This window comes from Acomys minous (assembly GCF_964271855.1).
Source record: "Acomys minous genome assembly, chromosome: 7".
NCBI lineage: Eukaryota > Metazoa > Chordata > Mammalia > Rodentia > Muridae > Acomys > Acomys minous.
This window is the reverse complement of record NC_140488.1, coordinates 75,392,241-75,412,928: the sequence shown is the minus strand read 5'-3', so window position 1 is coordinate 75,412,928 and position 20,688 is coordinate 75,392,241. Positions and strand designations below refer to the sequence as shown.

The following is a 20,688-nucleotide window of genomic DNA, read 5'->3' as shown; positions in this document are numbered from 1 at the left end:
ACCACCACCACACCAGGCCTGGTTATGGTTATAATACTGACTTCCAACTCATGGACCTAAGAATAAAACAGCTCCCAGGGGTGCTGTCAGCTCCCTTTCCTACATCTCATAGCTACTGGGTGGCACAGAGCACCCTATCTTCATTGGGGACTAAAAGACATGTATCTATACAGTATGCAGTTCTAAGAGTGAGGATAACTTCAAAGGCTAGTGCAAGTTTTGCTCCAGTTTTATTAAAAGTTGTGTATGTATGATGCTAAAAACATACTCAGCATAAAAAAAGCATCTTCAACACATACAAAAGAATGAAATTAGACCCATGTCTGTTACCTTAGCACAAAAAACTAACTCCAAATGGATCAAAGACCTAAACATGCAATAGTACACTATATGATATAAGTGTAGGAAATGGCTTTCTGAATAAGATTCCATTTACCCAAGAATTAAGGCCAATAATTTTCAAGTGGGACTTTATAAAAAGCTTCTGTACAGCTAAGGAAACAATCAACAAAGTGAAGAAGAAACCCATAAAATGGGAGAGGATCTTTGCCAGCTATATACATCTGGCAGAGAATATCCAGAATATATACAAAGAACTCAAAAAACAAAGTCCCAAAACAAAAATACCAACCAACCAAAAATCAGGCAGAACACTGCATAAATAAATAAATCTTTTAAAAAATGGGCTTGAGACCTGAACAAAGGAGTTCTCAAAAGAAAAAAAATATGGCTAAGAAATATCTTAAAAAGGCAGGAGATATGGCTCCGCGGTTAAGAGCACTGTCTGTTCTTCCAGAGGTCCTGAGTTCAATTCCCAGCAAGCACATGGTGGCTCACAACCATCTAATATGAGATTTTGGTGCCCTCTTCTGGAGTACAGGCATACATGTAGGCAGAGCATTGTATACTTAATAAATAAATCTTAAAATTCCTTGTTGGTAGAATTGCAAACTGATGCGGCCACTCTGGAAATCAGCATGGAGAATTCTCAATAGGCTAAACAAACAAACAAACAAAACAAAAACGCAGCTATATGATTCTGTTATACTGCTTATTGGCATATGCCCAAAGGCCTTGACATCCTATTCTGAAGATACTTGCTGAGCTATGCTTACTGCTGTTCTATTTACAAGAGCTAGGAAATGGAAACCACCTAAATGCCTTCAATTAGATAATGAAACGTATACAGTATGGAGTATTAGTTGGCTGTTAAAAAATCATAAACTTTGCAGGTAAATGGATGGAATGGAAAAGATCACATTGAATGAGGCAACCTAGAGTTATAGACACACATAACAATAATAATCAATACAAGAAATAATCAAAGAATATGTAAGAGGCCACAAATTTGAAAGAGGTCAAGGAAGTGTGTATGGGAAGGCTTAGGAGAAAAAGATGTAATTAGATTATGATCACAAAAATAAATTTGAAAAATTATGTATGCACTTGCTTGTCTGTATGTGCACTACATGCATACTTGGTGGCTGCAGAGGGCAAAGGGCAGCTGGAGTCTCTAGAAGTGCAATTACTGACGGTTTTGAGCCACCAAGTAGGTGCTGGGAATCGAACTTGAGTCCTCTGGAAGGCCATTAGTGCTTTTAACTGCTGGAGCATCTCTCCAGCCCCCATGGTTCGAACTTTTGACCATATTAACCACACTTCTTAGGTAAGTTTCTTCTTGCATTTATTATTTACTTACTGTGTCCATGTATGTGAACACCCATGCCATGGCATACTTGTGGATGTGTGTGAAAGGACAACATGCAGAAGTCTGCTCTATCATGTGGATCACCGGGATCAAAGTCAGGCCGTTAGGCCTGGCAGCAAGTGCCTTACCCTGCCGAGCCACTTCATTGGCCCAGATTGTTTTAAAATCTATTAACTGGGAGTTGTTTGATCTGCTTTCCCAGTTTCCTGGGCTGCAGGCCACCACAATTATTAAATGATATTTAACCTAAAAACCAACACAGTGTATCACTCTACTGGGCCTTGAAGAATTTTTATTATTTAAAATAAGAACCACATTAGTGAATTTAAAAATAATAAATACCTGTGAGCCTCATCCTGGGCCAGTGGTTCTCAACCTTCCTAATGCTACAACCCTTTAATACAGTTCCTCAGGTTACAGTGTCCCTCCAACCATCAAATTATTTTGTTGATCTAATTTTGCTACTGTTAGGGATCATAAATATCTGATATGCAGATGATACTAGGCAATCCCTTTGACCAGATCATTAAGCTCCCAAAAGGGTATTGATCCACAGCTTGAGAACTGCTGTCCTAGAGCAAGCTCTTTATGAGAAACCTCTATGGGTCTCTTCCTAGCTCATCCTCATCAATCTCAAAGGGCTTGTGAGGTAACCACAGCTGTGGTGTGTTTGTGATTACAATGACTATGCCACATCCAGAAGATGTAAGACAGCTCTCCTATCTATCCTCTGGTTCTGATGATTCTTTCCACCCCTCCTCCCTTCTGGAATGTTCCCTGGACCTTAGATGGGATGTAAAACTTTTAAATGCTGCTAATAAATTATGGAGAGGAAAAATCTCAACTAGAGACTACAGAGACGTCAATGTCAGTAAAGTCCTTGTTACACAAACATGAGGACATGAGTTTGAATCCCATAGTACACTTTAAAATGCTGGATACCTGTCAGAGGCAGGTGGATCTCTTCAAGTTTGAGGTCAGCCTGGTCTACACAGCAAGTTCCAGGAACAATTAAAGCCAGAGCTACATAATAGAGCACACACCTGTGATCACAGCACTGGGGAGGCAGATAGAGGATTCCTGGGGCTTCCTAGCCAACTAAGAGATTCAGGTTCAATGAGAGACACAGTCTCCAGAAATAATGGGGAAAGTGATTGAAGAAAGATGTCTGATGTCAACTTCAGACCTTCACACTTGCACGCATGCACACACACAACCAGTTACCCACAGCAGTCACACATACATAACCTGTTACCCACAGCTGGGTGCAGTGGTGCACACCTGTAACCTCTAAACTTCAGAGGCTGAAGCAGGAAGATCACAAGCCCAAGACCAGCTTGGACTATGTACCAAGAACTTGTGCCAGAAAAAAACCAAACTCAACAAAAACTTATTAACCATGGAGTCTTGACTTTAACATTCAGTAGACTCAGCAAATAGTTTTGTGGAAATATCCAAGCTTTTCTTTCTTGGATGGCCACTGGGGGTCAGCAGAGCAAATCAGAGGCTAGAAATAGGAAGACAAGCTAATTCTATCTCCAGCTCTGCTCAGCAGGTATAGTGCCAATCAACAACAGAATTGAGCCGCTCACAATATCTTTAGAACAGCTGGGGTAGGATTCATGGGAAGAGCGTGGGTTTTCACATTCATCCATTTGAGAATATATTTTATCTTGATTATTTTAAAAGGTAGATTCTAGCTGGGTGGTGGTGGTGGTGCACACCTTTAATCCCAGCACTTAGGAGACAGAGGCAGATCTGTGAGCTTGAGGACAGCCAGGGCTACAACCTGCAGGTGAAGGACAACAGACGACTTCTCTCCTTCCACCATGTGGGTCCTGGAGAGCAAACTCAGATTGTCAGGCTTGGAAGAAGGCATCCTTTCAATCCTGAGAGTAATCCTGATGGCTTGCCCCAGGATTAGTTTTAAGTCTAGTTTTGGGTTTTCATTGCAGCAGAACCTTCTTCGGGGGTAGGGGGGGTTTCTATGCCACTTCTTTGGTTTAAGATCCTGATCAGACAATGTGGGAAAGAGTATATTAATACAATCTTCTGCAGGAGAAAGTCTTAACACTCCTGAGGAAGGGGCAGTTTTACTGAGGGCCCTTGACCCTAGGCATCCCTTGGTTATTCTATGGCTAGTGGTTTTTAACCTCCCAAGTATTATGGCCAGATAGAGAGAGTTGTAGAGTAGGTATGACGCTGCTGTTTCTTCCAGTGTTTGGTTGTTGTATTTTTTTCTCAATGGCATTTTATATCTAAACAGTATCACTCAAGCCACATTTATTCAGTATTCCATTTTTACTTTCGGGAAGATAAGGAGCAAGTGGCAAAAACAGTATCTCCTTGGAGTCCCCCAAGTGTAAGGGACTCCAAAGTATATGTACAAGGACTGGATGGCATGGCCAGGCAAATCAGATGGAAGGCCCCCAAGATTCCTTTTTCTACTGATTTCTATGAATAAAATGGTAATCTGGATAAGTGACCAATCCATGGTACCTGATAAATGCCAGTTGTTTTCTAGCTGCCTTTCCCTACAGGCTACTGACTCCTAGACCTCACTATCTTTCTCCTTTTCCAGAATGAAACTCACCTAGCAAACTAGGGAACTTGCAGTACAGTACAGCTTATATATAGTACAGCTGGTAAGCTGTCTCCCCATCCTCCCCATCCACTAAGCCAGGAAGGTGCCGAGAGTAGGATGTCATGACTGGCTTCTCGGAGGGCTAGCCAGCTTGCCCTGGCAGATTCCACATGGAGGGCTGTGGGCTGCAAGTCTCTAGTGCACAGTCCTCTCTTTCTGACGATGATAATCTGGGGTAAGAAAAAACACAGCACATTATTTTCAGGCTGAGCTCCCAACTTCCCATTCCCAATTTCTGGGATTTGCTGTTATCTATATTTGAAAGGGTTCTAGTTACCTAGAGCCCTGCCCTGTAAATTTAAAAAAAAATGAGAAAAGGACAAGGAAAAAAAAACAACAAAGTGTCTTACTGTAGGGAAAGAAGCGCACACGCATGCTGATTTCTCGGGCTGTCTTCAGGATTTCAACAGCCTGGAAGGAACACAGCAGCTTGTACAAATGCAGAAATATTACCCCGGACAGAAACATAACAAAGGAATGGATTGCGCCACTTCAAACATCTAGGTCACTGACAGCTGCTCTCTTCTGGTACATTTCCCTTAAAGAGGTGCTTTCCAACAGATTGGGCCAATCCTGCCCAACCTGTCCTACCTGAGACGGCTTCTTGCATGACTACTGCCCGTGTGCAATGCTTACTTTACTGTGCTCAATATCTTGGAAATCCACATCATTCACGGCTAGAACTTGGTCCCCTTCTTGAAGTCCTGCTCGATGTGCATCAGAGTCTGGAATCACCTGTTCGTCGAGGAGCAATACGAGTAATTGAGATGGGGTGACTTCAGGAGACTGCAGGGGAAATTCAGCACTAGTCAAATGTGTTATTTTCTGTGATACCTCAGGGAGATAAGTGGCTTGCCAAATGAAATTTAGTTCTCATTTTGGTTTTAGTTTTTGTCTTTATAGATTGTTTTTTTTTTTCTTCCAAGACTAGGTTTCTCTTCTGTAGCTCTGGCTGTCCTGGAACTTGCTCTGGAGACCAGGCTGTCCCTGAACTCACAGATTATCATCCACCTGCCTCTGTCATCCAAGTGCTGGGATTAAAGATATGCACCCTCACTGTCCGACTGGCTTTATAGATTCTTGTTCTCTACTCCTGATCTTCCTGCTTCTGCCTCTGGAGTTCTGAGATTCCTGGCTTGCTCCATTACACGGGGCCCAAATGCAATTTTGAGATGGAAAGGCTGAGTTCCCATTATGTCCAGTCTGTGACTCCACTAGGTCATGCATTTTTTAGCCGCTGGGCCACCAGCGCATTTTCACACGGTAACAAAGGGAAGAAGCTGCCCATCCACCCTGCCACACACACATTCACACACAGACCTTGGAGATGAAGATGCCTAGCTGGGAGGCCTTCCCTCCTCGGATGTTAAATCCCAACTGTAAGACAAGAGCACAGGATGGGGGCTCAGTATACCACACACACACGAACAGGAGCTTCCGTGGCCTCAGCTTTTCCGGGTACCTAACAATTTCCAACCCGCATACATGGCCCAACCATGGTCCACTTTTGGCATGGACAAAATGTAGACTAGAATAGAAGGGCGTCTGTAAGTTTACCTGAGCACCGGGAGGCTTCTTCAGTGTGACAATTCGGGGCAGAAACTGGGTCAACTCATTATTGTAGTCTGGGTGGTACACTCTCTGCAAGACACAGCAATCTCAGAACTTTTATTCCCAGTCTTAGATGTCACATCTACCTTCTTTTAGCACATTAATAAATCAGCTCTAAGTCAAGAAGCAGAAAAGTCATAGACTCCATTTACATGGAGCAGATAATACAGTGGGAGTTTCCAATGGATCACTGCTGCTTGGAATCCATTGAGTTTCATAACCCTGCTCCTTTCTCTTTCACAGATCTCATGCTTGGGGGTTGGAATGTCTTATTCAGGAAGGCAGATGGTCCCACCTCATGAGGAGGAATCCATGCTGGAGGATTCTCATAGGCAGGCAGGAAAACTACTGGGTAGTCATCATAAGGAATCCGGCTGTCCATTTCAGGCCAACCCCTGCAAAGGATGAATCAAAGCAAACAAACAAAAAAAGATTTAAAAAAAAAAAAAAGGGGCCAAGTGCTCTAAGTTGCAGAAAGCATCCCATCCGTTTATGGGCCTAGCCCACATATAGGTGTTAAGACTGGTGGGGGGGGGGAAGGGCAAAACCAAAACCAAAAACAAACAAAAAAAACCATCAAATTTTCTATTAAAAAAAGCTAGAAGCCTAGCACCTCGTTAAGCACTCTAATTTTATGTTCTCATTTCTCACGTTTCTACAAAAATGGGCGTCGCCGCTTTAAACCTGGAGAAGAGAAAATTGGAATCGCACTTAACAAAGATAAACTTTAAAACTGCAAGGGAGTGCCAACTCTAGCCCATAGGGCTCGGGGACAGGCGCCTTGCCACATCCTCTGGAGGTGCTTAGTAAAAGAGGAGTCCACAGATGGACTCCGTCAGCACGGACTCCATTCCAGATCCAGGTCCCGCAGCCCGCCCCAATCCCGCGCTCGCGACCACTTAAATCAGCACCACCTCACCGGCAAATAGGCCTCCCCTCAGCGGCGCCTCGGCTCACAGCCAACCCTCCCCCACCCACCTCGGAACCGGAAGCGGAAGCTCGCTACCACCGAGCATGGGCGGTAACTCGCCTTCCGTGAGCCCGCTCCCAGACCTCCGCTGGTTTCACGCTGTGCGTGCTGACGTACACATTCCTCTCACAGGCTACACGCACTCCGATTGGCTGGCGCCTCTGGGATCAATTTAAAACTTGGCGGCTAAAGCTCCAGTTGGAATAGGACGCCCGGGAAGACAGCTGGGAAGTGGGACGTTTAGTTTGGTGAGTTTACTGGGCCTTTCTAGCATTTTAGGACCTTGGCTCGCGGTCGCTGTCTCCGCTGGAGTTTCTTATTTCAGATACCAATTCGCCATGCAGTGTTGGGACTGATTGACCATTAAGTGGTGGCCATGTCTGGGAGTGGCTGGAATCAGTGATCCCACTCGGGAGGGAGACTGCACCGCCGAGTTCCGACATTTTCTACCGCCTGAGAAGGGCCTTTCCACTTCGACCAGCCTCCGGGGGCTCCGGGAAGAGCCGGCTTCACTCCCACGCGCGGACACTTGGCTGAGCTAGTACCATGAAAGAAGAGGTGAAGGGAATTCCTGTTAGAGTGGCACTGCGTTGTCGCCCTCTGGTCTCTAAAGAGATCAGTGAAGGCTGCCAGACGTGCCTTTCCTTTGTGCCTGGAGAGCCTCAGGTGGGTAGTCAAGCCTTGAGTGGTTCCCTCCACGGCAGGGGCTAAAAGGAGCGAGGGGAGGGCGTGGTCTGTTTTTTTTCCCCCCTCCCCCATGCCTTGTCTCTTGCCTTTTGCAGGTGGTGGTTGGTACTGATAAATCATTTACCTACGATTTTGTGTTTGACCCCTCTACTGAACAGGAAGAGGTCTTTAATACAGCCGTAGCTCCACTCGTAAAAGGCATATTTAAAGGTGAGGCTGTTTAATTCACTGGGCGGGTTTTTTTGGCATATATTATGTGTGGGTCATTTAGGCGCTACAAATTGAGGAATGGATGAAACAGACTCTTGCCGTTTGTTTGTTTGTTTGTTTTGTTTTTTGAGACAGGGTTTCTCTGTGTTATCTTGGCTTTCCTGAACTTGCTTTGTAGACCAGGCTGGCGTCGAACTCACAGGGATCTGCCTGCCTCTGCTACCCATGTGCTGGGATTAAAGGCGCGCGCCATCATGCCTGGCTCAGAGTCTTGCCTTTTAAAAAAGCCCACCGCCTAGTAACATTTGTGAAAGTCTTTCTACCCTTGAAGCTAGTTTCAGACTGCCCTGTTTATCCTTGACCGAGACGTATATTCGTTGTCTGGGGAGCTCACTAGAAGATACAGCATGGCCCACACCTGTAATCCCAGCACTTGGGAGGCAGAGGCAGGTGGGTCCTTATGAGTTCAAGGCCAGCCTGGTCTACATAGCGAGTTCCAGGACTTTCAGGGATACTTAGTGAGACCTTGTCTCACAAACAAAAAACAAAGCTAAGGGCTCTGTGATATGCCAACCTGCTCAAGTCCCAAGATAAGTATATAGTCCCTGGGCACTGAAGGAGTTCAAAGTCCAGAGGGTCAGAGAACTGGCAGATGACCACTTAAGAGAGTTTGAATACATAGAAAAAATTAAAATTTTTACACTAACAATTTTAGTGGCTTTTCTTTTTCTTCCAGACAGCATTTCATATAGCTCAGGCTGGACTTAAGCTCACAATGTAGCCAAAAATGGATATGATAGTGCATGTGTTTAATCCTAGCACCCAGGAGGCAGACAGAGACAAGCAAATCAAGCTCTCTAGGCCAGCCAGGGCTACAATAGTCAGACTGGAGAGATGGCTCAGCTGTTTAAAGGCTAGGCTCACAACCAAAAATAGTGAGATTCTGTTCAATATGTAGTATATGTGTGAATACACACAACAAATCCTACTGTAGAAGCTATAGAAATTTTACTGGTTTCCTACAAAGTGGTATGAAAAATAGAAGGATGGCACTTTTAGGGGGTGTTTGGGTGCAGTTCAAAGCAGAGAGAACTTTTTAAGTAGGTATTGAATGATGAGTAGATTTTTTTTTAGATTTTTTTCTAAAGCCCTTGAATACTATGGCCAGCTAATAATTTTTACTGCAGAAGCTAAAGATTTTTTGTTTTTTTTTTGTTTGTTTTGGTTTGGTTTGGTTTGGTTTTTCGAGACAGGGTTTCTCTATGTATCCTAGGCTGTCCTAGACTCTTTTTGTAGACCAGGCTGGCCTTGAACTCACAGCGATCTGCCTGCCTCTGCCTCCCGAGTGCTGGGATTAAAGGCGTGCACCACCACCACCACGCCCGGCTTAGAAGCTAAAGTTTTAAGATTTAGGATTCTAAAGAGAGTTAGACCTGAGAGATGTCTAATTGTTATTTCAGTACAATGGTTAATCAAATTTTAAATATTGAGAGTTCCATGTAGTGTGCCTTATCAAATCTTCCCTCATCACCTCCCCTCTACTTCTTCCCCTATCTCCAGCATATATAGTTTTCCCTTAAACCCAGAGTCAGGAGGAGGGTGTTAATCCTTTAATCTCAGGACTCAGGGAGGCAGAGGCAGGCAGATCAATGTGAGTTCTAAGATAGCCAGGGCTACATGGAGAAACCTTGTCTTGAAAAACCCAAAGTAAACAAATTAATTAGTAAAAAAAAAACCCAAAGTCAATTCAGTGCTAGTAGCTCCTCAGCTAGGAGTACGACTTCAGAAGTGGCACCCTATGTCCACGCTTGGATTTGACTGGGTTGAGCGTGTGCACGTCTCAACAGTTATTCAATTAAAAATTTGCACTATATCATACTAGTGCTTTTAAGTTACTAAATATATTGCACATAATCTAGCTTACCTTTGCATTCAGTGAAAAATATTTTCTAGCAATTAGATGACCATCCAGTGTCTCCTTTGTCACAGGGTCTCATTTAGTCCAGGCTGACCGCAAACTAGAGATGTAGCAGAAGCTGACCCTTAACTTCTTACCCTTCTGCCTTTACCTCTAAAGTGTTGGGGTTAGACACACACCTCACTCTAACTACCTCCGTTTGTTTTCCTCTGTTGCTCTCTAGCTTGTTTTTTGAAATAGGGTCTCTCTCACTGAACTGTTTCATCTAGCCTGACTGGCTGGCAAGTGACCAGGATTCACCTATGTCTGCCCTCTCAGTACCGGGGTTACACATATATATACTATCATGCTCAATTTTTAAGTTTTAATTTTTAAAAATATTTTATTTAATTTATGTGTACTGGTGTGAGGGTGTCAGATCTTGGAGTCAAAGACAGTTGTGAGCTGCCATGCAGGTGCTGGGAATTGAACCTAGGTCCTTTGGAAGAGCAGGCAGTGCTCTTAACCACTTAGCCATCGCTCCAGTCCCATGCTCAGTTTTTATATGGGTACTAGAAAGCTGAACTCATGTTCTCATGTTTGTGCAGCAAGCAATTTACCCACTGGGCCAGCTCCCCAGACCCAACCTTAATTTATTCAGTGTGTGTGTGTGTGTGTGTGTGTGTGTGTGTGTGTGTGTGAATTGTATGTATCAATGCCTCACATTGAACATGTGAAAGTCAGAGAACAGCTTGCAGGAGTCAGCTTCCACTAAATGGGTTCTGTGGGCCAAATTCAGCTTGCCAGGCTTGGCCCTAAGTACTCTTATCCACCAGGCCAACTTGTCAGGCCCCGTTTTTTCGTTCTTTAAGACAGGGTCTCAATGTAGTAGTGCAGGCGTTCCTGGAACTAACAACTAAGGGTGACGTTGAACTTTGAGTCTCCATGTAACCTCCTGAGTGTCAGGATTCGAGATGTGCGCCATCATCCTTGATTTGTTTTACACTGTACTGGGAAGTGAGCCCAGCGCTTTGTGCGTGTTAGACAAATACTCTGCTAAGTGAGCTGTCATCCCAGACTAAATGCCTTGTTTTAAAACTTGAAAGCACTGTAGTTACAGAAATATTGCAAGAACAGCATAAAGAAGCCATTTTTCTTTCTGGAATCATTGGTAATAGGTTTTTGACTTTATGATCCCTGAATACTTTACCATATAGTTCCTGTAAGAGTCATCATAACATGACATAGCCATAATAGTCACAGAAGTGGCATTATCACATCACTACCATCTAATCCTCAGACCTATTCAGATGTTGCCAGTTATTTCAGTAAAACCCTTTACAGTAAAATATTTAGTTCAAAAATCATGGTATAATTAGCTATGTCCCTTTTTAGGACCAAATATAAAGTAGTTCTTTTTGATTGCTTTGTTTTTCGAAACAGAGTCTCTCTGCGTAGCCCTGACTGCCCTAGACTCACTTTGTAGACCACGCTGGCCTCGAACTCACAATGATCTGCCTGCCTCTGCCTCCAAAGTGCTGGGATTAAAGGTGTGTGCCACAACCACCCACTTTTGTGGTTTTTTTTTCCTTAAGTTTTCATTGTCTTGACACTTGAAGATTACAGGACACTTATTTATATGTTTCGGTTTGTTTTTATCTGGTGGTATGATAAAATTTGAGCTGTGTGTTTTAGCAGAAACACTAGAGACATGTTTCTTCTGTCTTCTCAATTGTTCTTGTCAGATAGTACATGGTTATGATTTGTCCCATTACTGTTGATGTTCATTTTGATAATCTGACTAAGGTATAAATATACCAATCTCTCCAATGTAAAATTAATTTTTTTCTTTTTCTTTTTCTTTTTTTGAGGGGGGAGAGTTTTGAGATAGGGTTTCTCTGTGTGGCCTGGGCTGTCCTGGACTCGCTTTGTAGACCAGGCTGGCCTCAAACTCACAGAGATTCACCTGCCTCTACCTCCTGAGTGATGGGATTGCAGGCATGCATCACCGTGCCAGCTGTAAAGTTAATTTCTTTTCTTGCCTTTTTGCATATTTGAAGAACCATTATATAGTTCTATCCAATTCTCTTATAATTACTTTTTACTTTTACATGATTTTGTTTAATTCTCATCCAATTAACTATCCCCCCACTCTCTTCCTCATCCTATTTTTAGTAATTAAATTGTTCAGCCTTCCTTGTCTCCCTCCAACTCCTAACATGTCCTACCTCCTTTCCCCTTAAGTGCATGGCCTCTTTTTAGTTGTTATTGTTCCGCACACTCACTCACACATGCTCGAATGCATAGTATACAAATCGAACCTGCTGAGTCTATTTAATATTGCTTATATGCATATGATTTTAGGATTGACCACTTGGTATGGATAACCAATTAAGGAGGACATCCCTGGGGAAGAGTAATTCTGTTCCACTCAGCAGTCATTAATTGTTTGTAGTTCTCTGTGCAAGAGTGGAGCCCTGTGAGGTTCCTCTCTTCCATGTTAGTATGTCTGTTGGTATTGTCCTTCGAGTCTTGTTTAGGCAACCATACTATTGAGGTATTGTGGGTGAAACCTTCTTGTCATTTCTAGGTGACACGATCTCATGGTAAAGTTCCTGATCCTCTGGCTCTTACAGTCTTTCTGCCCCCTTGTCTTCCATGTTCCCTGAGCCTTAGGTGCAGAGGCTGTCTTGTATATGTATCCGTTCAAGTTGAGCACCCCATTATCAGGTGCTCTCTGCATTTTGACCAGTTACAGTTTTCTGTAATGGTCTCCAGCTGATGCAGAGAAGCTTTGAAGAGTGAGAGCTAATCTTATATGTGGGTATAAGGATACGCATTTAGAATGCAGTTAGGAATTATCCTGGTGTAGTCAAGTAGCTGTAGTAGGCTCTACGCTAACATCCTTGAGTAGTTGTCTAGGTTTCCAGTATCAGACATGATTTCCTTCCTGTTGAGGGGACCTTAGTCCAATTAGAAAGCAGTTGGTTACCACTAAAATATGAGTGTCACTATTGCACCTTTAGGGGTATCTTGCTATGCTGTCGTCATTGTGGCTCACGGGCTTCACAGTTGAGCAGGACTATTGGTTGCTTCTCTCCCTTGGCAGTTTGCATAGTACCTTCAGGTAATATGAAAGCTAGTTGCCAGGGAGGAAGTTTTCAGGTCAGATCCAGCTCAAATCCTCCAAGTCCAGTGTCCAAAGTCCATGGTGTCTTCAGCAGTAGGCACTTTAATCTTAAGCCTCTGGAGTACAACAGTAGTCTGTACTGTTTTGGGAATCTCTTGTCTCCCTGACTAACAGCTTGAAGTGGCAGGCAGATTCTGATAATAGGGTTTCTGCTAGATAAGCTATGGCTGTTGAGGGGAACATTGCCAACCCATGTGGTATAAGTTCATTTAAACTGTGTATGTGCATACACACACACACACACACACACACACACACACACACGTAAATTTAGGTAAATAAAAATCGAATGATTCCTATAGTTTTTTTTCAGACCTCCTTAGTGTTATATGTCCCTCCACCCTCCCTCTCCTATATTGACCTCTGTAGCTCCTCTACAATTAGAGCTCCCCACATTTCCCTCTTCATATTTTTTTACATTTTTATTAATTTATTCATATTACATCTCGATTGTTAGCCCTTCCCCTGTTTCCTCCCATTCTTCCCTCCCTCCCACTTCCCCCCTTCTCCCCTCCCCTATGTATGTGATTGAGGGACACCTCCTCCCCCTATATATGCTCTTAGAATATCGAGTCTCTTCTTGGTAACTTGCTATCCTTCCTCTGAGTGCCGCCAGGCCTCCCCATCCAGGGGACGTGGTCAGAAAAGGGGCACCAGAGTTCATGTGAGAATCAGATCTCACTCTCCACTCAACAGTGGAGAATATCATGTTCGTTGGCTAGGTCTTGGTAGGGGTTTGAAGTTTACTGCCTATATTCTCCTTGGCTGGTGCCTTAGTTTGAGGAGGACCCCAGGACCCAGATCTGCCTGTCATAAAGTTCTTCTTGTAGGTTTCCAGGACCCTGTGGGTCCTACTATTTCCCCATTCTTCCATGCAACTCTTACCTAAAGTCTCAATAGGATGTCCTCTCCTCTGACCCACTTTCTTGGTAAGTAAAGTTTTTCATGGGACATATCCCTTGGACTACTGTTTTGATATAAGTGAGTATATACCGTTTGTCTCTTTTTGCTTCTAGGTGAACTCACTCATTATGATAATTTCTAGATCAATCCATTTGTCCACAAATTTCAGGAATTCCTTGTTTTTAATAGCTGAGTAGTATTCCATAGTGTAAATGTACCACAGTTTCTTAGTCCATTCTTCTACTGAGGGACACTTAGGCTGTTTCCATGTTCTGGCTATTATGTATAAAGCAGCTGTGAACATGATTGAGCATATGTCCCTGTTGTATGGTAGGGCATTTTCTGGGTATATTCCAAGGAGTGGGATAGCTGGGTCTTGAGGACGCCCTATTCCCATTTTTCTGAGAAAGCGCCAGATAGATTTCCAAAGTGGTTGTACTAGTTTGCATTCCCACCAGCAATGAAGGAGTGTTCCTCTCTCCCCACATCCTCGCCAGCATGTGGTGTCGCTTGAATTTTTTATCTTAGCCATTCTGATGGGCGTAAGATGGAATCTCAGTGTCTTTTTGATTTGCATTTCTCTGATGACTAACAAGGACGAGCATTTCTTTAAGTGTTTCTCGGCCATTTGATATTCTTCTGTTGAGAATTCTCTGTTAAGTTCCAAGCCCCATTTCTCAATTGGGTTGTTTGGTTTTGTGGTGTTTCATTTCTTGAGTTCTTTATATATTTTGGATATTAAACCTTTGTCAGATGAAGGCTTGGTGAAGATCTTTTCCCAGTCTGTAGGCTGTCACTTTGTTCTACTGACAGTGTCTCCTGCCTTACAGAAGCTTCCCAGCCTCATGAGGTCCTATTTATTAATTGTTGACATTAAGGCCTGGGCTGTTGGTGTACTGTTCAGGAAGTTGTTTCCTGTGCCTATGTGTCCCAGGCTCTTCCCCACTTTTTCCTCTAACTGAATTAATATCTCTGGTTTTAAGTTGAGGTCTTTAATCCACTTGGACTTGAGTTTTGTGCATGGTGACAAATAAGGGTCTAATTGCATTTTTGTACATGTAGACATCCAGTTAGACCAGCACCATTTGTTGAAGATGCTATCATTTTTCCATTGAATAGATTTGGCTTCTTTGTCAAAAATCAAGTGAGTAAATGTGTGTGGATTCATCTCTGGGTCTTCAATTCGATTCCATTGATCCACCAGCCTATTGCTGTGCCAGTACCATGCTGTTTTAATTACTGTTGCTCTGTAGTACAGCTTGAGATCAGGTATGGAGATTCCTCCGGAGGATCTTTTATTGTATAGGATTGTTTTTGCTATTCTGAGTTTTTTATTTCTCCATATGAATTTGAGAATTGATCTTTCAATATCTTCAAAATATTTTGTAGGTATTCTGATAGGGATTGCGTTGTCCCCCTTCATATTGTGTGTATCCTGCGATTTCTTTTGAGAGCAGCCTCATGGAGTGCATGTTGATTTTGAACTCATTATGTAACGCAATAGAGACTAGCTGTGAGCTCAATTCTTTTGGCTCATGCTGAATACTGAGCTTATAGGCATTAGCCACCACACCCAGCTGCCATCCCAGTTTTCTTTAGCCATTTCTGAAATAATATTTTTTTATAGTCTTCAGTACCTGGTCAGTTTCCTTAAATATACCTGCATAGCTTAGTAAAGGTCTTTTTATTCGTCTATTTTTTATGTTTCTAATGGTGTGTCTGTGACTGTCTTGTCTGTTTGACTGCCTGCCTGCCTGCCCACCTGCCTGCTTGCCTTTCTCTGTCTTCATGAGCTATATGTCTGCATGTGCATATGAGTCCAGGTACCCATAGAGGCTAGAGGTATCACATCCCTCTGGAGCTGGTTGTAAGCCACCTGAAGTGAGTGCTTAGGAGTTGAACTCAGGTGCTCTGGAAAAGCAGCACATGCTCTTAGCCATCCCTCCAGCCCCTTTTGTATTTTTTTCAGTCCTCAAACCAAACCATTTATTGACCGTGAATGTCTCTATAGCTGTGAACCACGTGAGGAGTAGGTAGAAAGTGATGTGGGGACCAACAGAGGGCTCCTCGCAGGGGTGCCATCACCCTGGGAATGCTGTGAGCTCAAGGCCGTCACTGGCAAGCAGAGCATAAATGATATAGGTGGGCAGGTGTGGGCAACAGGGATATCATAGGACAGTCACCTTGGAGAGTTATCAGGAGCATGGAGACACTGGGACGGAGAGGACACAGGACACGCTGGGTTATGGAGACACAAACTGGGTAGTGGGCAACATAGGACATGCCAAGGTGACACAAAAAACTGAGGATGCTATTCTGTGCTTCCGAGGCTTGTAGGCAAGACTCTGCAGAGTTGTAGAACTCTGAGGACAGCATCTGCAGATCTAAGGCTGAACTGTGCCTTCTGGGTCCTTGTCATAGATATAGCTGCCCACAGTGCCGGTGTTCACTCCTTTGGGTCCAAAGAGTATTCCATAGCAAGGCTTATCGCAGTAGGGCTGGCCATCATGCTCAGCATGCCCGCCTGGGGTCAGTGTCTTGGAGCAGCGCTCACAGCGCAGGCAGGGCCGGTGCCAGTCCTTGCCCAGGGAGGTCACCCTCTCAGCAAAGTATACTCTCTTGTTGCATCGAGGACACATCTTGGTTTCCCCAGTGAATGTGATGACACTAGAGGCTTTGCTGGGACCCTTGCGGGGTCCACTGGTCTTCCGCTCCTCAATTCGCACCACAGGGACCCCGATGGGGCCAGTGACCAGAGGAGCCTTGGTCGGAGGCTTCTCGTAGATGTAGGAACCAGCGCCCCCTATATTCACACCTTTGGGTCCAAACAGTGTAGCATAACAAGGCATGTGGCAGAAGGGCTTCCCATCATGCTCAGCGAGGCCGCCGGGGGTCAGTGTCTTGTTGCAGCGCTCACACTTGAGACAGAACTTGTGCCAGTCCTTGCCGAGGGAGCTCACCTTCTCGGCGAAGTACACTGTCTTGTCACATTTGGGACACTTGGAAGCCATGGTCAGTGAGCTTGGTCCGTCCGCACCCTCCACCCGCGCCGATCTCTGCACCCCCTTTTGTATTCTTAACCTGAGAAATATGAAAAATCATATTATTTTGAAGACAATGGCAAGTATAAAGTGATTCTAATCTACATGTGTTTGTTTAACACCATCCTTAGTTGCAAGAACAAATCTGGTCTTTACATTCAGCTCAAAAGTACTCTCTTAGACTCTGGACACCTGGTACCAGTGTCCTAAGTGCTTTAGACACAGGACAAAAGCCTGGTTTTCCAAGATGTTGCAGCTTATACCTATCTGTGGTATTGCAGAAAGTTGCCCCACTTTTATAGAAACAGTATATTATAACTTTTATAGAAACAATATATTATAACATTTCAAATTATAGATTAAGAGTTGCATTTAGAGCACAAAGGTCCTATCTCCTCTCCTCTCGTCTCATCTTTCTCTTCTCTTCTTTTCTTATCTCTTCTCTTCTCTTCTCTTCTGACAGAGTCTGGCTTGCCTGGAACTTGTTGTATAGACCAGGCTGGCTTAAAACAAAGCAAAAGTCTGCTTTTGCCTCCCAAGTGCTGAAATTCAAGGTATTGAACTACCACACCAGCAAGTTCTTTTTAAAAAAATTCAGGGTCATCGCTTCGATTAGTTTTTTTTTTTTTCAAGTTTTAAAGATATTTTTAATTTTCTATTTTTTATGTTTTAACAGGTTTTTGTTTATTATATATGGATGTTTTTCCTACATGTATGTCTATATACCACATACAGCAGTGTCCTCAGTGGCCAGAAGAGGGCACTGGGCCCCCTGAGACTGGGATTTCAGATAGTTGTGACCCATCGTGTTGGTGCTGGGAATCAAACCTGCATCCTCTGGGAGAGCATCCAATGCTTATAACTGCTGAGCCATCTCTCTAGCCCCAAGATTTTTTATTTTCAGGCTCTAAAATAAATAGCAAATAGTAGATGACAACTTTGACAAAACTACAATGATTGTTTTAACAGTTGCCTTTATACTGTAATTCCCTCATAAGGGATGGCATTCTGAGATAATTATTACATGTTTTAGAAAATTTGAATTTATTTTCTTTAGCTCCTACTTTACAATTCATTAGTGAGTTATAATAATTTAAGGTGTAAATAACCCATCTACTGTCTAATTGTTTCTTTTAGAAGATGTTTCTATAGTTAGAGCTAGGATTATCTGTTTTCAGTTTCAGTCAAAACTTAAGGGAAAAAAGGAAGTGCACAAGTAGCAATTTGTATTCTCTGACAAGATAAAATATAAAACTGGATGTAGAAAATAATACAATCTGGGGCTGGAGAGATGGCTCAGAAGTTAAGGGCACCGACTGCTCCTCCAGAGGTCCTGAGTTCAATTCCCAGCAACCACGTGGTGGCTCACAACCATTTATATAATGTAATCTGATGCCCTCTTCTGGCCTGCAGGTGTATATGCAGGCAGAGCACTGTATACATGATAATAAATAAATAATAAATCTTCAAAAAATAATTCATTCACTTGAACTAAGCTGAAACAGAAATATATCTTACCTGCCTTTCTGCAAACATTACAGATTATATAGGCAACAATAGAAAGCATCACCAGTATTCTATGGTGCATCTGATTTAATGATTTATTAAAATATAAATGGGAAAAACTGAATTGTTTATCATCCTATTAGTCACAGATAATTATCACAATGTGAGTTGCTATCCTTTTGATCTTTTCCTGTATTTTTACTTACACTTGAATTACTTTTAATCTGCTTTGTTTTCCAGTTAATTATATCATGGATTTTTAAAAAAAAAAAAAACTTCTGCCCTGTTTTAGAGACGGAGTTATCCCTATGTAACTCAGTCTACTCTTGACTGTTTTACTCTGGCTGTCCTGGAACTCACTATCACTGTGTAGACATGGCTGGCCTCAAACTCACAGAAATCCTCTTGCCTCTACCTACAGAGTGCTGGGTTTAAAGATGAATTCTATCATACCCAGCTTAGCCTTAAACTCTTTAGGTTTTTCCAGACAGAGTTTCTCTATGTAACAGCCCTGGCTGTCCTAGACTCTCTTTGTAGACTAGGCTGGCCTTAGCCTTGAACTTTTGAATGTACTGGCATTAACAGGAAAGCTCTGCCAGGCCTGGTTCATGAACATCTATGAATGGACGATTCTTTATTAATACTCTGTAAGGACAAAGGGCATATGTCACATCGAGCCATACTTAAATGCTATGTCTGTGTGGAGCATGACAGTATGGTCTGTGTATGTTCAGATAGTTCAGATAGGGACTTTACATCAATTGTAAAACAAACAAAAAAACGAGTGTTGCTACTTTGCAAATTCTCTCTCCATCCTAATGTTCTTTTCTATAAAGGTTTATTTTTATTTTATGTGTATGGCTGTTTTGACTTCATGTATGTCTGTGTGCTACATTGTGGCTGTTGCTCACATAAGCCAGCGAAGGCATGAGATACCGTGGAACTGGAGTTACAGATGGCTGTGAGCTGCCATGGCAATTAAACCTGGAATTAAATCTTTGGAAGAGCAGCCAGTGCTCTTAACCACTGAGCCATCTCCAGCTCCAATCCTAACTTTTTTTAAAGATTTATTTATTTATTATTATGTATACAGAGCTCTGCCTGAATGTACACCTGCAGGCCAGAGGGGGGTATCAGATCACATTACAGATGGTTGTGAGCCACCATGTGGGAATTGAACTCAGGACCTCTGGAAGAGCAGTCAGTGCTCTTAATCGCTGAGCCATCTCTCCAGCCCTCCAATCCTAACTCTTAATCCTCCGTTTTATCTATCTGAATTCTGAGATACAGGTGTATGCTTTCATATCTGGCAAAACTTTCATTAGAAGTACATACCAGAATCCTTTTCTCCACTACCGCTGCTAAAGCGTTTTGGTTTTGTTTTTCAAGACAGGGTTTCTCTGTGTATCCTTCGCTGTCTTGGACTCACTCTGTAGACCAGGCTGGCCTCTAACTCAGAGATCCACCTGCCTCTGCATCACAAGAGCTGAGATTAAAAGATTCCACCACTGCCTGGCTAAGACTTCTGTTTACTTTCCATACTTTAGAATTATTCAAGATAGGGAATATAAATCCTTAAGTATAAATCTTTGAAAGACTTTTTACCCTGACATGGCTACCTTTATTATTTTAGTCACATTTATATTTGACTTCCTAACTCTTAAGGGATTTCAAAAGGTGACACAGTCAGATGTTGATATTTTTCTTCGCTTTTCTTGAGGAATATAAAATCATGAAATACACAGAACCTTTCTTTGTATCTGCTATTAAAAGATTCTGTCTTGGGCTGGAGAGATGGCTCAGTGGTTAAGAACACTGGCTTCTCTTCCAGAGGTCCTGAGTTCAATTTCTAGCAACCACATGGTGCCTCACAACCATCTATAATGTGATCTGATGCCCTCTTCTGGCATGCAGTCATAAATGCAAATAGAGTACTCATGTAAAAATAAATACATCTTAAAAAATATTTTGTCTTAAGAAAGCAACTTCAATCTTGTTGCAAGTGGTGGCCGAAGGAATTGTAATGTGTTAACTGGATGAACAGTGTGAGCATCATTATCCATATGGCTTCTATTTTGCCAGGATATAATGCAACTGTCCTGGCCTATGGGCAGACTGGATCTGGAAAAACCTATTCAATGGGAGGTGCATACACTGCAGAGCAAGAACATGAATCGACTATTGGGGTCATTCCCAGGGTAATACAACTGCTCTTCAAAGAAATTAATAAAAAGGGTGACTTTGAATTTAGTTTGAAAGTGTCTTACTTGGAGGTAAGTGATTTCTCTCTGGTTATCCTGAATTCAAGATTATCTTTGAAT

The 20,688-nt window shown here is 42.8% G+C and overlaps 3 protein-coding genes across 6 annotated transcripts in view; 1 reads left to right on the top strand and 2 right to left on the bottom strand.

Moving 5' to 3' along the window:
• Positions 1–3,990: 3,990 nt before the first annotated feature.
• Positions 3,991–7,012, bottom strand: PDZD11 (PDZ domain containing 11). 2 transcript variants are annotated; one of them, XM_084789327.1, is made up of 7 exons: positions 6,883–7,012; positions 6,259–6,358; positions 5,910–5,993; positions 5,673–5,729; positions 4,989–5,087; positions 4,703–4,763; positions 3,991–4,522 (listed from the first exon to the last, which is right to left on the bottom strand). In XM_084789327.1, the coding sequence occupies exons 2-7, from the start codon at positions 6,343–6,345 to the stop codon at positions 4,488–4,490; spliced, it is 423 nt and encodes a 140-aa protein (XP_084645453.1). In that variant the 5' UTR covers positions 6,346–6,358; positions 6,883–7,012; the 3' UTR covers positions 3,991–4,487. The 2 variants fall into 2 exon arrangements, with proteins under 2 accessions (XP_084645453.1, XP_084645454.1); XM_084789328.1 differs by lacking the exon at positions 5,673–5,729 and having other exon boundaries at positions 6,942–6,966.
• A 103-nt stretch (positions 7,013–7,115) lies between these two features.
• KIF4A (kinesin family member 4A) overlaps positions 7,116–20,688 on the top strand; it is a 113,300-nt gene continuing 99,727 nt past the window's right edge. For 2 of the 3 annotated variants that reach the window (XM_084789324.1, XM_084789322.1), the window contains exons 1-3: positions 7,116–7,599; positions 7,716–7,830; positions 20,450–20,640. In XM_084789324.1, coding sequence (XP_084645450.1) covers positions 7,480–7,599; positions 7,716–7,830; positions 20,450–20,640 — 426 coding nt within the window. In that variant the 5' untranslated portion in view covers positions 7,116–7,479. The remainder of the gene's footprint in view (positions 7,600–7,715; positions 7,831–20,449; positions 20,641–20,688) is intronic. The other variant, XM_084789323.1, reaches the window with a different exon arrangement.
• Positions 14,986–16,897, bottom strand: LOC311601821 (cysteine-rich protein 2-like). Its single transcript, XM_084789547.1, has one exon. The coding sequence runs from the start codon at positions 16,829–16,831 to the stop codon at positions 16,205–16,207; it is 627 nt and encodes a 208-aa protein (XP_084645673.1). The 5' UTR covers positions 16,832–16,897; the 3' UTR covers positions 14,986–16,204.

Excerpts from the sequence above, each read along its gene's own strand:
- LOC311601821 (XM_084789547.1), bottom strand. The coding sequence starts at position 16,831 with ATGGCTTCCAAGTGTCCCAAATGTGACAAGACAGTGTACTTCGCCGAG.
- PDZD11 (XM_084789327.1), bottom strand. The coding sequence starts at position 6,345 with ATGGACAGCCGGATTCCTTATGATGACTACCCAGTAGTTTTCCTGCCT. Across the intron at positions 5,994-6,258 it reads CATGGATTCCTCCTCATGAG|AGAGTGTACCACCCAGACTA; the intron begins GTGGGACCATCT and ends TGTGTCTTGCAG. Across the intron at positions 4,523-4,702 it reads TGTGCGCTTCTTTCCCTACA|ATTATCATCGTCAGAAAGAG; the intron begins GTAAGACACTTT and ends TTCTTACCCCAG.